The 16,086-nt window shown below is 40.0% G+C and overlaps 1 protein-coding gene across 4 annotated transcripts in view; it reads right to left on the reverse strand.

Moving 5' to 3' along the window:
• The window catches only part of LOC143756690 (protocadherin alpha-C2-like), a 52,625-nt gene that overhangs the window by 17,228 nt on the left and 19,311 nt on the right, over positions 1-16,086 (reverse strand). For 3 of the 4 annotated variants that reach the window (XM_077247270.1, XM_077247269.1, XM_077247268.1), the window contains one exon: positions 3,068-3,126. In XM_077247270.1, coding sequence (XP_077103385.1) covers positions 3,068-3,126 — 59 coding nt within the window. Of the gene's footprint in view, positions 1-3,067; positions 3,127-6,484; positions 10,181-16,086 lie in introns of those variants that run through there. The other variant, XM_077247267.1, reaches the window with a different exon arrangement.

A 16,086-nucleotide genomic window follows, 5' to 3' on the forward strand; every position in this document is an offset into this window, starting at 1 on the left:
ATGATTATTGGTTTGAAATCTGTGCTTTTTTTGTGGAAATAATTATTAATATTTTTCAGGATTCTTTGATGAATAGAAAAAAGTTCAAAAGAACATTTATTTAAAATGGTGAAGACATTTATAATGATACAAAAGATCTCTGTAACTTTTGATCAATCTTGCTAAATAAAGGTATTAATTTATTTCAACGAAAACAAATCTTACTGATCTTAAACTTTTGATTGGTAAAAGATAATTAACATTGCTTATCTACTTTATTTGATTATTTTAGCACACCATACTTTAGTTTATTTAACGCTTTATGGGATAGATAAGTAGTATGTATAGTTCAAATTAAATGTGAAGTAATACGCTATGACATTTCTAACTATTGCAATTAACTGTTAACTGTCTAAACTGTCAAAAACCCATCCAAAATAATGCAAAAACAGGATGCATGCAGAACACAAAGTGATGGGTGGAAAACCACCATTTTATTTGCCCCCCCCCCCCCCCTCTCCCTCTTTCTCTGATGAATGTTTGCAGTCCAAGGTCAGGCGGTTACCGCTGCTATTACATGCTGTGTGTGTGTGTGTGTGTGTGTGTGTGTGTGTGTGTGTGTGTGTGTGTGTGTGTGTGTGTGTGTGTGTGTGTGTGTGTGTGTGTGTGTGTGTGTGTGTGTGTGTGTGTGTGGAAGCCATTTTAAAGAGCTGTGAAGCAGCAGTCAGTAAGGCTAATACATTATTAATGAGAAACACTGGACCAAATACATGATCCTCAGCTAATGTTCAAACATCCCCCACTCTCTTTCTTCCTGTCTGCCTCTCATTCCCTCTGCCCATTTCTGCCTGCATATCAATGTCATTGCATCCTCCACTGATCATTTCTCTACTTTAACATCCAAAAAGCTATTGTTGTCTAAAATCTTTTTGTCTGTGGAGTGAAAAGTTAATGCCTTTAGGAGAGAAGAAAATCTCTTTCTGAAAAAGTATAAGTAATGTTTGCCCTTGCGAGTCTGACTCGTGTTTTCAGGCCGTTGCTAAGCTATTCTCACTGGCTTACCATTTGAGGTATTGTTCATGTCGCAAACTGTTGCATGTCAAAATATTTGAGTTTTAAGGTTCAAATCCTAAACTCTAAATATGAGCAATAGTAAACATTAATGAAATGATAAGCTATGACTTACCACCAATGAAACCCTTATAAATCTGCCTTAAACTCAACAAGCAAAAGAAAGCAAGAGCATCATTAAAGTAAAATTAATTTTGCAGTGGCTTCTCCAAGCACATAAATTGTGAGACGGGAATCTGATTTAATGCATGAGAATGATTTGCGTGGCTACATTAGCTCTCATTAAACCCTGCTGTAATTAGGAGAGAATCAGTGTACCACTAATGGAGATCAGAGGTTATTCAGTCACACTCACACACGCACGCACGCACGCACACACACATGCGCGCACACACACACACACACACACACACACACACACACACACACACACACACACACACACACACACACACACACACACACACACACACACACACACACACACACACACACACACACATCTCTGGCAAATGTGACTGTGCTGTCCAGTCTGTTGTCTGCAATGTCCTTCATTGCCATCATTTTGCCGACATGACCGTAGGCATTACTTCAATCGCAGCATATGACCTACTTCTGCTTCCATGGAAATAGCCACTGTACAGCTGTACTGGTCATTCGGCGGCTGCTGTGGTGTATCTTGTGGTTAATTCAGAACAAGTGGTGGATAACTGTATCCACTGGACCAACCAGCATGGTCCAGTGATGTATGCGTAATGTAATGCCAGTGCACAGTTTCCATGATCATACCAGCCTCACTTGTTTTTTAGCTAAATACTTTCATAATAATGTCTGAAAATGGTGTTCTTATAGGCCGTGTTTACACCTGGTTCTAATATGCATTTTGGCCGATCAGATAACAAGTAGAAGAGGGAGACATACCTGTTTACATCAGGTGTTTTAATCTGTCTTTTTTCAAACACTTCTGTCCAGATATATTCGAGGGTAGAGTCTATGGGTGGGTAAATGTATGTTTTTTTTTTTCAGATCTTTGGATAAAAAATCTAATGGATAAAATAAACTTGTACAATTTACACATGAATGTGCCCGGAGAAGACGGCAAAAACATACGGAGGACAGCAGCTTTCGTTCCTGCTCTGACAGCCACAAGACCAGCCGAAATGAACTGAGTGTGTGTTAGATATCAGGAATGGTGAGAGTACATTGTGTTTGGTTTATTTTCCGTCTTTAAACCAAACTTGTGTCTTAAAGTTTAAATCCCGTCGGGCTAACGCTCTTCTCATAATATTTAATGCTCTTCTCATAATATTTAAGCATTAGAACAGTAGGCGGAGAGTAGACTGACTTTTGTGGCTGTTCGAACACATTCGATCGCATGAGCGTTTACACTACGAAAGCAATCCAGTCTAATGAGTTTTCGACTACATCTGGAAGTGGCTGAAAGTGGACAAGCTCAAAGCGTTTTAGACCCCGTTTACACCTGTAGTTAGCGTCGTCCACTAGTGATCTGATCGACCAGAACGTGCCAGTTCAGTTCAACCGTGTAATCAGGGCCTATATGATATTATATTCTTACCTTCCTTTCACTAAATTCAGCGATTTAAAGTCTTTATCATAAATTTTATGTAATATTTAACCTGTGGTCCTCTTATAATCTTTTTTGATTAAATAATATATATTTTAAAATAGTTCTTGTACAATTACAAATGTAATTTTTTTATTATAATCATCTATCAATCGATCTATCGATCTATCTATCTATCTATCTATCTATCTATCTATCTATCTATCTATCCATCCATCCATCCATCCATCTATCTATCTATCTATCTATCTATCTATCTATCTATCTATCTATCTATCTATCTATCTATCTATCTATCTGCTTGTCCATCCATCCATCCATCCATCCATCCAATTATTTTATTTCATGTATGCCCCCTTTAAAGGAATGTGGCATATTCAGTATGTGCAACAAAAATGAAAAATTCGGACAACAAAACCAATCTAGTCTTACCTTTGCATTCCTGCTCTGAGAGACGCTGAATATCTCCAGTCTCCACTTGGAACTTTAGGCTAAGAAAGACAAAGACAGAGAAAAAGAGACAAAGAAATGACGTTAAGGGGCTGGGATGGATCAAAAAAGCAATATTATCTCATTAATTAATCATGCTGGAGTGTAGTCATGTGGTCATGATGGCTGCAGAACTGTGGCTTTGGAGAAAAGGTACAACACACATACACACACACACACACACACATACACACACACACACACACACACACACACACACACACACACACACACACACACACACACACACACACACACACACACACACACACACACACACACACACACACATCAATGATAAATTGAGATGCTCATCACCTAAAATATATGAACCAGCCAGACCAACCATTCAAACAAACAGACACAGGGACACATCAAGGGCATAAAACCCTGGAGGAGCAGTAGCAGAGGGGTGAGATCGATATGAATGAGTCTCCTCAGGGACAGAGAAACTGAGGCATATCTGCAGGCAAAATGCACAAGGCGAGAGGATGGTTTGCTTTTTTTTTTTTTTTTAAACAGCTTACTATTAGGAAAATTATACTTTTGCTTGCAGTAAAGAGAATATGGGGTGGTCCCAATACAAAAAACCTATAATGGGCCTATAGACCAGTGCTTCTCAAACCTGTCCTGGTATAGATATTCATAAGCCGGGTTGGATACAAGCATCTGCAAAGTGAATAAATTTACTAATTTTCTCTTACACACACATCTCCTGGTGGACATTCATCAATGTGAAATCCAATTCGCAGTGTAATCAGCGGGCCCTGCTCTCCACACAACACGCAAACACACACATCCATCAAAAAAGCCTGCAAAACAACTACAATACACACCTGCTACTGGTCATGCAAAAACATCAGACCTAGCTGGAACCTTTCATATTCTGTCCAAACTTTCAAATAAAACTTTTTCCAAATAAAGACTGAATATAAATCAGTTACAAATCAAGAGTTTTTACCAGGCCCGTAACAACCACATTTCAATCGTCAAACCTCTAATACTAAGAGAGAAAAAACATATAAATAAAAACAACAAAATGACAAACTCAAAGGATTGAAATGTAACCATCTGATGCACCAATTGTTTAAAACGTTCGCTAAACAAAAGCAGACGTAAAGTACAATGACTCTTTCAATATATGAGTAAATAAGGATATGCAGTAGGAAGAATTTGGATGAAGAATACATGGGTTAAATAATGTGCGGAAATTACAGACACTCAAATCAAGTGAATATGAAATCAGAGTAGGTTGCTGAGCAAAGAAACTGGGGATCTGTTTTTTATTCATCTCACAGGTCTTTGATTTATCACTCACTGTGTGTGTGTGTGTGTGTGTGTGTTGGGGGGGGGGGGGGGGGGGGATAATGAGTTCAGTCTGATTTCATCTCACCAGCAGTTCCTTACTCTCTTTTTCTCATTTTCTCTCTCTCTCTCTCTCAGTTCCCTTTGTGGACACACCTCGCCTAGATACAGCATTCGCATCTTTGCTCCAACCAATCACATTCCTTCCTTCCTTTTCTTTCCACACCAAACCACCCAATCAGCCACCAGAAACTGCTCCACTGCCACTTAATCACACACTGGGAGAATAAACATGACTGACATTTAATGAGAAAAGCTGAAATGAGCCAGTAATTACTTCACAAATAAGAGCCACTCACACATGTTTTCTCATCCAGTAATCCCTGAAACACTCACAACTTGATCAACAAAATAACATAAATGCACTCAGTTTGTAATGATGATCTCTGGTGAACTAACAGAGCTTTGTTTGTAATATGTAGTTGGTCATACTAAGGCTTGACAAACTGACAAAACTCTGCTGCAAAAAATTGCTGATGAGAAAATCAGCTAATCTGTAGAGAAATGGCACGTAACTCATGATCTATAAAATAAAATAAAATATATTAAGAGTTTTTGCACTGTGAAATTTCATGACAATTAATCACATTATCCTTCCCTTTGATTTTTTCTCTTGATTATTCTGAATAGTGATTCTCATTATAGATTTACTCAAGTTTTGAGAGATTCACCCATCTAACAGTATAAATATCATCAGATATGTACTTGCTATCTTGAGGTACCCCCTTTTTTCCACATTTTTTTTGAAATACTAATAAGTAATGTGCATACAATGTGACATTAAAAGGATATTTTAATACATTTATCCTTAAAGAAAAACAACTAATCTTACAAAACATATATCAATCAACCTTCTTCAAAAGAACGATGCTGCAATTTAATACAAAACTATAAACTATCTATCTATATTTCTATCTATCTATCTATCTATCTATCTATCTATCTATCTATCTATCTATCTATCTATCTATCTATCTATCTATCTATCTATCTATCTATCTATCTATCTATCTATCTACCTAGCTATCATCAGGGGACCGATCATAATGTGTTTAGCTTAAAGGCCTATCAACTGGTTTTGGTGGATGAAGTCCAATATGAAGTTGCTTAACAAAACTGAAGCTAGGCTGGAGAGTCTCTCTTGAGATATTTAAGTGTGGGTACAGAGAAACCGGAGTGTTGTTTGAGCTTCACATCTCTAAATATAAACACACCCAGCTGTCCTGAAACAACGCACTGCAGAACAGGCTGGAGCGAGAGAGAGAGAGAGAGAGAGAGAGAGAGAGAGAGAGAGAGAGAGAGAGAGAGAGAGAGAGAGAGAGAGAGAGAGAGAGAGAGAGAGAGAGAGAGAGAGAGAAGAAACAGTGAGCGCTTCTCTCTAAATTCATAACTGATAAAAATGCAATTTGATGACAGATGTAAACAAGTGGAAAGAGAGTCTGATACGGTAAATCATCATAACCACACACACAAACACATGCATTCTGCAGTGCACACTAGGGACTGCTGCTGTGATTTAATGATGCACAAAAAGAAAAAAGTAAAAATGATCCAATACAACAGCAGGCATCCATAACCAAGCCCTGATATATATTCTAAGCAAGAGCTTTCCGGTGCTGAAAATAGGCCTGTCGCTGTACTGCAAACAGTAAGCAGACAACTTTAGTACACTGTAAAAAAAAACTTTTCGAAGTTGTAAATAAAACAAAGATTTTTAGTATTTCTTTAAAATCTCACATGTGCTACTTTCTGTCTCTTTGTAATTAATTGTGAAATACTAGTGATTTCTGAGTGAAAATTGTTTCTACGCTATTTTTTGTGTGTCTGTGTATTTGGAAGCAACAACAACAAGAACAAAAAATGCGAAAGCTACTCCTAAATCATCATCATATCTGAGAGTGAAAAGGTACCCGATAAGCAAAAGAGAACAGATTTTCTCCTCACTTCATGCATAGATGGATGAGTTACTTATAAGAGGGTGGGCACTGCACACACCTGTATTGCCGTAGCGTCGGGCATGCTCAGTCTGCGCACAAACTGCCCGCTCTGTCCTGTAAAGAAACGGTCTGCCCCTGAACCCCAAGTCCCACTCATCGGTCGGCCCGTATTGTAGAACATAAAAGTGTCACTTCCTGATGTTGCGGTCAGGCAGGTCTTATAGCAGTACGTTTTAGTTAGAGAGCCGTTTCCTCGGACTTCAATGTATCGTGGCTCCACTTTCAGATCTCTCCGCATCACCGCGGACTGTTGCTGGAACGTGACCCCACCAGCAGCGCCCCCACCTCCACCTGTGGCTCCACCTGCTCCACCACCTCCTCCACCACCATCTTTGGTTGCTTTCTTCATCGATGACTTCTTTTTCTTCTTGGACACACAGCAAGGCGAGCAGGAGCAAGCGTCAGGTTGGCTGCAGTAGGCATGGCAGCGAACAATTGCTAGGACGAAGATTGTGAGCAAGAAAACAAAGGTGGTAGCACAGAGGGCAATAAGAAGATACAGGGTCACTTCGGAGAACATCATTGTGCCATGAGGTCTGATTATGCGTTTTGGGTCTGGGGCCACTTTGGGTGGGAGCTCCATGACTCCGACGGTGATTGTTGTAGATGCGGAGCGAGGAGGCAAACCATGATCGCTTACATGCACTGTCAGGCTAAAGACAGTGGAATTGTCCTCGAAGACTCTCCGTGTAGTTCGGATCTCACCTGTGTGCTCGTGCACCTTAAACAAGTCCAGTTCAGGCGGGTGATGGAGGCTGTATAGCAACCAGGCATTTTCCCCAGCATCCAAGTCCCAAGCCAGCACACGTGAAACGAGGACGCCTGCCTCTGAGTTACGCAAAATAGTCTCTGTGGAGTGTGAGCCATTCGCCGCGGGGCGAACAAACTTTGGGCTGTGATCGTTGGTGTCCATGATGTAAATATAGATAGTTGCCACCCTGCTCAAAGGAGGCACGCCATTGTCTTGAGCTTTAACCTGGAAATGAAACTCACGCAACTTCTCAAAGTCAAACGATCGTAGTGCGTACACCTCACCTGTGGCAGGTTTGACAGAAACATATGATGCCACGGAAATACCATGGTTGTTGTCATTGAGGACGGTGTATGTGATGCGAGCGTTTTCTCCGGCATCAGGGTCCGTTGCCTTGATGACGCACAGAGGTGCACTGACCGCATTGTTTTCTAGGACATAAACTGTGTATGAAGTCTGTTTAAAACGTGGTGGATTGTCGTTGACATCTGCCACTTCTACTCGTATTGTCATTGATGATGAAAGAGGTGGCGTTCCACCATCCATGGCTGTAACTGTGACATTATATGATGATATAGTCTCACGGTCCAGGAAGGCTGAGGTAACAATGGTGTAATGATTTCGGAATGATTTGATTTTAAAGGGCAGGTCAGGGGGGATGATATCCAAGCTGACCTGTTTGTTTTGTCCAGAGTCTTTGTCATTTATGCTTATTAAACCCACCACAGTGTCTGCCCGAGCGTCCTCTCGAACTGGGCTGGAGAGAGAGGAGAGCACAATCTCAGGAGGGTTATCATTCACATCCAACACCTCCACCACCACTTTACAGTGCACTGCTACGGCTCCTTGGCCTCGATCTGCTGCCTGGATATACATCTCATAGGTGTTGGTTTCTTCATAGTCCACATTGCTCATTACTCGAATTTCCCCACTGTCTGTGTCTACAGAAAACATCTGCCTCACTCTGTCTGACGTGTACGAGCTAAAAGAGTAATACACCTCCCCGTTGGAGCTTTCATCTCTATCTGTGGCGTTTAATTTAATCACCAGCGCGCCAACGGGAGAGTTTTCCCGCAGTTTCACTTTATATACGGAGCTGTCGAAGACTGGCACGTTGTCATTGGTATCCAAGACGCGCACGTTGATTTTGGCTGAACCTGAGCGCGGAGGCGAACCGCCGTCAGTAGCAGTGATTAGAAACTGGTGAGACTGCAAAAGCTCACGGTCGAAAGGTTTTTTCAGCACGAGCTCTATGTGTTTTCCATCTGCAGGTGGTTTGGTTGAGTCGAGCGCCAGGTGTTCGTTCGAGGTGAGGCGATAATGGCGCACGGAATTTGAGGCGTCGTCAGAATCTTGCGCGCCCTCAATGGAAAACCGCGCGCCTGGCTGTGAGCCCTCGGAGATCTCCAACTGGTACTCGTCTCGAGGGAAAAGCGGCGAGTTGTCATTTGCATCCAGAATCTCAACATCCACGCTGTGCTGTTCAAATGGGCTTTCTAACACCACGTCGAGACTAAGAGTGCAGGTCCCGCTGAATTCACAGAGCGTTTCGCGGTCAATCCGGTCGCTTATAACAAGCTTACCAGTTTTGTGGTTGATGTTGAAGTATCGCCTCGCACTGTCGGAGCTGATTCTAATCCGACGTGCCGAAAGCTTTCGCAGCTCCAGCCCGAGATCCCGAACAAGATCCCCAACGACAGTTCCGCTCTCCAACTCCTCCTGAATGCTGTAGCGAATTTGTGCATTTGTAAGGACACTTAATAGAACAAAGAAGAAACATAAACAAAGAGGCACGTTCTCTTTTATGCAGCTACATCGCCCTGCAACAGCCATCGCAAGCTGGCAACATCCACAAACGGATTAAAAACCACTTTCCGCCTTTAGAGCTCGCCGCGCAACAGCTCCAAAGCACGGCATCCAAAAAACGGGCAGACTATGGACAGGATGACCAAAGTCTCCGCTGCGCTTGCCTTTTCAAACAGACATGTTCCTGCTTCATCCATATTCTCTCTTTTGTTTGCGCCCCAGCTCTTTTTTCTTCTCTCCTCTCCGCGAAGCAGACTCTTGTCTCCCCTCACAAGGGTGCTGCCTATTGCTCCCCCTCTCTCTCTTTTTCTCTCTCTCCTGTCCCCCTCCCTCACCCAGTGCTGTACAGGCGGGGGATGGGAGAAACGCGCTCTAACCGGCGCAGCTCACTGCATTTCAGCACCTCCGAACAAAAACACCGACAAAACAACCAGATGCACCACGAAGAATTAAAAATCATAAGTATATTATTGAAATACTCGTTTTCTTTAGCCTTTACACATTCGTCTTGTTTTCAAAACATTCTCATTAATATCGATTGAAAACACGGCTGCATTCAATCACAGAGACAGTGCCACCGCCCTTTTTTCATTGTCTCCTCTTCTCAGCGCACAACTGAGGTGACTAAATTGAATTCTATACAGAATATTTCTCTCATTAAACGACATTACACCTTAATAAGAGCAATTTGTTTATTTCTATAATCACAAAGACTTGTTTGACTTTTATCATTTAAAATACTGATTGACAGTATCCTGATGCGTTCCCCCCCTCTCTTTCTCGCCTTTCATCTCAGAAAGCCCTCTCACTGCTCACCGTCTATGCATTCGATACTGCTGACAGCCCTTATAGTTATAGCCGTCAGCACTGACTGGCCGGCCACTCACTCGCTCTTTCTACTGTCCCCAAATCTGTGAGATTAAATTGTCACCGATTACAAATGAAGCATCTCGGACTGCTGTGCCTCTCCCACACACTTCCTTCTAATCTCTCGCCCCTCTTTTGCTGTTTTATCATGATGCTCATCCACTTGTTCTTTTTTATGCACAAAACAGGTGCAGGGACAAACGTTCTGATCCAAGCCAACCCACCATCATGCCTCTTTCCTCCTCTATATATCTGACCGTAATTTTTGTTGTTGTTGTATAAGTACACATATGATACCTGCAATAGCAAACAAGCAAAGGAATGATAAATACAACAACGCGATGTATCCTAAAGAGGCAATGCTGCAATACAAAGTTTTAGGACAGGCTAGAATAGAGATAGTATAAAAATATATTTAAAATATATATATATATTTTATAGAAATAAAAAAATTATTTCATAGAGTTACATGAAAAAATCTTGCAAAATAAAATAATATATTCAAGTTTTTATAACTTGGCTCACTGAGTAACAGACTACTCCCAGAGTGCATTGCGGCATAAATAAATAAATTTCTTCGTTTTACTATTTTTTTAACTTTATTTGACAATTTTATTTGCTGTCTTGTGTCGGTATCAGCACAATAAAGACAACAAATAACATTGTTTTGTAATGGTCAGAGTCTATTAATTTAAAAATCCCTCCAACCCCTTTTATATGATGGTGTTTGTGATATAGTTGTTAGCAATACAATTTTAATAAACTGTAATTCAACCTGAATTGTAGATTAGTCTGGGATTTAAGGAGAAGTTAGGTCATCTTTTAAAAGCAACATATTTATTACTTCTCTTCATTTGAAACCATACATAAGTTCCAAGTGCCTATAACCATTTTAGGAAATCAACATCACTTTATGAAGCCAAGCTATGTGATGTTCTCTTAAAATTGTTAGTTGTATGGAAAATTGAACATTTTTGATGACTTTAGAAAATGAGTGAATGCAGCTACAAAGAAAGATAACCTCTAAAGTCTATTAAGAATTGCGCTGCCTCAAAAACTCTCTTTTACTTGACAAAATGTGACTCAAACCAATCAAGTTATCTTATGTTGGGTTTTCTGAGCCAGAAAGGTATAGTATAGTATAGATAACTAGATTTTGACAAATAAGCTCAGAATTGTTGTAAATTAAGTAAAGTGAACTAAAAAGTGTTAGTTAGAACAACTGTTGAGTTTTAGTGTGGGTTCAAGCAATTATGCAAGACATACAAAAAGAGCCAAAACAAATCAAATACGGATAAAACTGAAATACAGCACATCCCTCGGCTTGTGGGTCCACTTGTCCACCTGTTTGAGGCCGAGCTTCAAGCTTAATAACGGCACCTCACAGGAACCAATCCAACTGTGTAATTAATCACGGCCAGGACGGGGAATCACATCAGACCGCCAACAGTCCTGACACTATATCTATTAATGTCCACTGGGGCTATTAGATATCCATTGGAAGCTATAAACTCTGGGCTGTGTATCTGGCTTTCTCTCCAGTCAGACATTAGCACACATCTCACACATCGGAGCCTCCAGCTCACGCTGTCTCTGGGCAGAAGTGACCAGACTATGGATTTCCACAGTGTTTTGCAGTATATGATCGACATTGCATGATTACTTGCAGCGAAGATGAACTGAGTCCATGTCGATCCATTTAAGATGTATAGTCGTCCTAAACACCTGCCTTTGTAGTCACACTTGTAGTCAAGTGTGTGACTACACAGAAATACACCAAACCTGACAAATATTTACTGTAATAAAATGTGTGACAACTAGGGGCGTTATTTGAAAACAAATGAGTTTGTCTGGCAGGCTTTGCTGTACAAATAGCAGTGCTGTTTAGGCTGATGTTTAGACAGAATGACCTAGAAGAACCCGGTGCTTTGAATCATCAGGCCACAGGGCCAGTAAACACTCCCCCGCCTTCAACCCTCTCTGCCTCTGAAGAATCTGAGCGCCCACAAGAAAAGAGAACGCAGCGACTAGCTCTGAACAGCAGTGTTTAAGAGAGAGACAGAGAGAGAGAGAGAGAGAGAGAGAGAGAGAGAGAGAGAGAGAGAGAGAGAGAGAGAGAGAGAGAGAGAGAGAGAGAGAGACACACACACACAGAGAGAGAAAGAGTGTGAGAGAGAGAGAGAGAGACACAGAGAGAGAGAGAGAGAAAGAGAGACACAGAGAGAGAGAGAGATAGACAGAGAGAGAGAAAGAAAGAGAGACACAGAGAGAGAGAGAGAGAGAGAGAGAGAGAGACAAACACAAACACAGAGAGAGAGACAGAGTGAGAGAGAGAGACACAGAGAGAGAGAGAGAAAGAGAGAGAGAGAGAGACACAGAGAGAGAGAGAGAGAAAGAGAGACAGAGAGAGAGAGAGAGAGAGAGACAGACAGAGAGAGAGAGAAAGAGAGACACACAGAGAGAGAGAGAGAGAGAGAGAGAGAGAGAGAGAGAGAGAGAGAGAAAGAGAGACACAGAGAGAGAGAGAGAGAGAGAGAGAGAGAGGGAGAGAGAGATAGAGAGAGAAAGAGAGACACAGAGAGAAAGAGAGAGAGAGAGAGAGAGAAAGAGAGACACAGAGAGAGAGAGAGAGAAAGGGAGACACACAGAGAGAGAGAGAGAGAGAGAGAGAGAGAGAGAGAGAGAGAGAGAGAGAGAAACTGCTGTGAGGGAGGAGGAAATAAGAAAAGGAGGAACTAGGTTTTACAGTTTTCTCAATCGCTTTGGCACATTTTTCTTAACATTTTTGTCTTAACATTCTCTAAACTGTAAGTGCAATTGTCACAATAGTTGCTTGAACATCAAAACTCTATCGCATGTCTGCAAAATGTATATTCACACAAAAAAATGTATATTCACACATTTAATTCATGCTTCAAACCTAGTTAATGTGTAATTAAATTGACCAATGCCACAAAAAACAAAACAAAACAAAAAAAAACATTTCATCATGTGAGTTTAGATGCATGTTTAAACATGTTTTTTCACCATGGAAATATTTGTAATATACAAATTTGTTGTGTTTTCTACTTTTTAGTTGACACGGTCTGTTTTCTACACTATATAAGGATGTCAGTTTTGTCTAGCTGAATGCTCTTGTGTATCATACTGGGCTTTTTAGATACAGATTTCAGCAGTAGGTAAAAATGTACTTGGGAAAGTCAATCCTGTAGTACACAGAGAGAAAATTGACATATGGTGTCCTTAACTACTATGTACTTACATCAAAAATTGTAAGTACATTGTGTTCATATTGTATTGCAAAACACTTCTGCTGCTATTAAGGTGGGATACGTGTAAGGATAGGGACAGGTGAGGTTGTATGAGTAAGGATGGTTTAAGGAAAGGGTCAACAGTGTAATTCTATTTACTGAAGTTTAATTTCAATTACATTCAGATACTTTTAAAATGTAAAACAATGTAAAAACATGTATGAACACAATAAGTGCATTGTATCAAATTATTAATTAAAATGTTAGTACATAGTAAAGACACCTAATATAAAGTAGGACAGAACATTTTAATTTATATAGCACATTTATTTTTTTAGAAATGTGCTATATGTAAACTGAAAATTCACAGATGCTTGTTCATTATTACTTTATAACACCACCACCACACATTCTTACATATCTTCCTACAAAAAATAAACTGCTGTTGCTATGTACGGTTGTGACGTTCCTTCATGTTCATAAACGGTAGTAATGGTAATGCTGGGCAAACTCCTTACAGCCTACTGTATGCTTCCAAACTTGATTGGTTGATAGACAAGATTGTGATTCCTATTTCATTACAATTGCAGGCCATTTGCCAAATCAGCGGACATTACAAACATTCCATGTCATAGGTATTTATGGAATATACATGTATGTCCGACATATTTCAATAACTGAAAGGATCATTTAGCATGTAAAGGCTCATGTGATGAAAGAATGTTTAGATGTTGTGAAGAGTTTGACAATTTCACAGAGAATCAACTCATCACTTTTGATTAACAAGCCATGTGCATTTAGTTATTGTGCAAATTGTAGACAACTGTACAAACATGTGCCAAAACATGCAATCTGCTTAAATCAAAATTCTCAATTAAGAATTGAGCCAAAGCGATTGATACATTATTTTTATAATAATAGGCTAAACAATAAAGATCTTTGCGGCAACATGAGTATACATCAGCACCTAACCCATTCATTATTTTCATTTATTATTTTATTTTCTTTTTCAGTCATTTACATATCATTTATGTATTAATTACATATTATGAAACGAGCACCGACATCTATCCAATTTATAAAAAAAACTTTATTTTGATGGTCCTCCAACAGACATTCTACTGACAATAATTAACTTTGCAACAACAGAATGGGTTAAAGGGACCATCAAAATAAAGTGAAACCAAAAATTCTTTGTTCATTCAAACACACATTTTTCAAATCTATTCTTCCCTATTTTACTCGGCAAAAGTGAGCTCTGACTGCGCTGTCCTGACATTTCACAGACGCTCCCCGGGGGACACGCACGGCTGTTTACGCCCATTTCAAAGAGGGGGGACGGAAAACATCAGCCGTAATCTCGCCAATTATGCATGCAAGCTGATTCAAACACCTGGCCTTTCCTTCGAGGTCTGTCTAGCATGTACACACGCACACACATTCTCTCGCTGTCTTTTCTGTGTCTCATTGTGCTGCGATGCATTTGTACAACAATGACATCTCCCTGCTTTACCTGTTAGAATCGCATCCATCTGCTGTCTGCTGCTAATTGTTTTCCCCCTCAGGGTTTTAGATGAAGTTATCTCTCCTACTCTCTGCTCAAATGGACATCTGTCAGAATAAACAAAAAGATGCTGCTTTGCTCCTTCTGAAGTGGAAACTCACTCAAACAAGTAGCATCTATGTTATGCAATGGCTGAATATTTCTAACATGGGAGCCTTTTACTGTTTTTTTTTAATTTGCTTTGGTGCATTTTAGTGTTAGTACAATACACAAAATCACAAAGTATCCTTTTCACAACACAAAATAAGTGTTTCACCTAAATAAACATTTCATTTCAGCTGACTTTCAGAATGCTGTCAAACTTTTCATTTGCATCTCTTTTCGTTCAGTTTACTGTAACACATTTGTCTATTATTTAATCCAACTGATCTTAAAGGGATAGTTCACCCAAAAATGAAAATTCTGTCAGTAATTACTCTCCCTCATGTTGTTCCAACCCCGTAAGACCTTCGTTCATCTTCGGAACACGAATTAAGATATTTTTGATGAAATCTGAGAGCTGGATCACTCCTCCATAGGCTTCTTCAGGGATGGAAACTTGCCAGCCCCGAAAAGTTATTAAAAACATCGTTAAAATAGTCCAAGTGACTACAGTGGCTCAATCTTACGTTTATCAAGCGACGAGATTACTTTTTGTGTGCAAAAACAAACAAAAATAACGACTTTATTTCAACTATTAATTTCCTTCTCTGTGGGCCTCGAGTCAGTTAACGTAGTGTGATTGCGTAGAGCTACGTCACACGTAGGCTCACTATTGGCCGACGCTGGTCATGTGGGTGATGCGTGTGACATACAAAAACAGAAGCGTACGCTATTATACTAGTGAACTGACTCGAGGCTACTCGGGAGCTATTAAGTATTCTCGTCGTTTGATAAACTTAAGATTGAGCCACTGTAGTCACTTGGACTATTTTAACGATGTCTTTAATAACTTTTCGAGGCCGGCAAGTTCAATCCCTGAAGAAGCCTATAGAGGAGTGATCCAGCTCTCAGATTTCATCAAAAATATCTTAATTCGTGTTCCGAAGATGAAAGAAGGTCTTACGGGATTGGAACAACATGAGGGAGAGTAATTACTGACAGAATTTACATTTTTGGGTGAACTATCCCTTTAATGGTCAATCAATGAATAATTTGGTACATCTATACATTTATAAAGATACAGATTCTAAAGATATAGTTTATACTTAGTTTGCAATTTCCTATAAGGACAACCAGATGTAATTAATTATCTTTACATTATAAGCGACTTATCTTAGGTTATAACCACTATGTTCAAAGTCTCTCTCTCTCTCAGTATATGTGTGTGTGTGTGTGTGTGTGTGTGTGTGTGTGTGTGTGTGTGTGTGTGTGTGTGTGTG

The sequence above is a fragment of the Siphateles boraxobius genome, unplaced genomic scaffold, assembly GCF_051911475.1.
Source record: "Siphateles boraxobius isolate OS27281-9 unplaced genomic scaffold, OSU_SipBor_1 3, whole genome shotgun sequence".
NCBI lineage: Eukaryota > Metazoa > Chordata > Actinopteri > Cypriniformes > Leuciscidae > Siphateles > Siphateles boraxobius.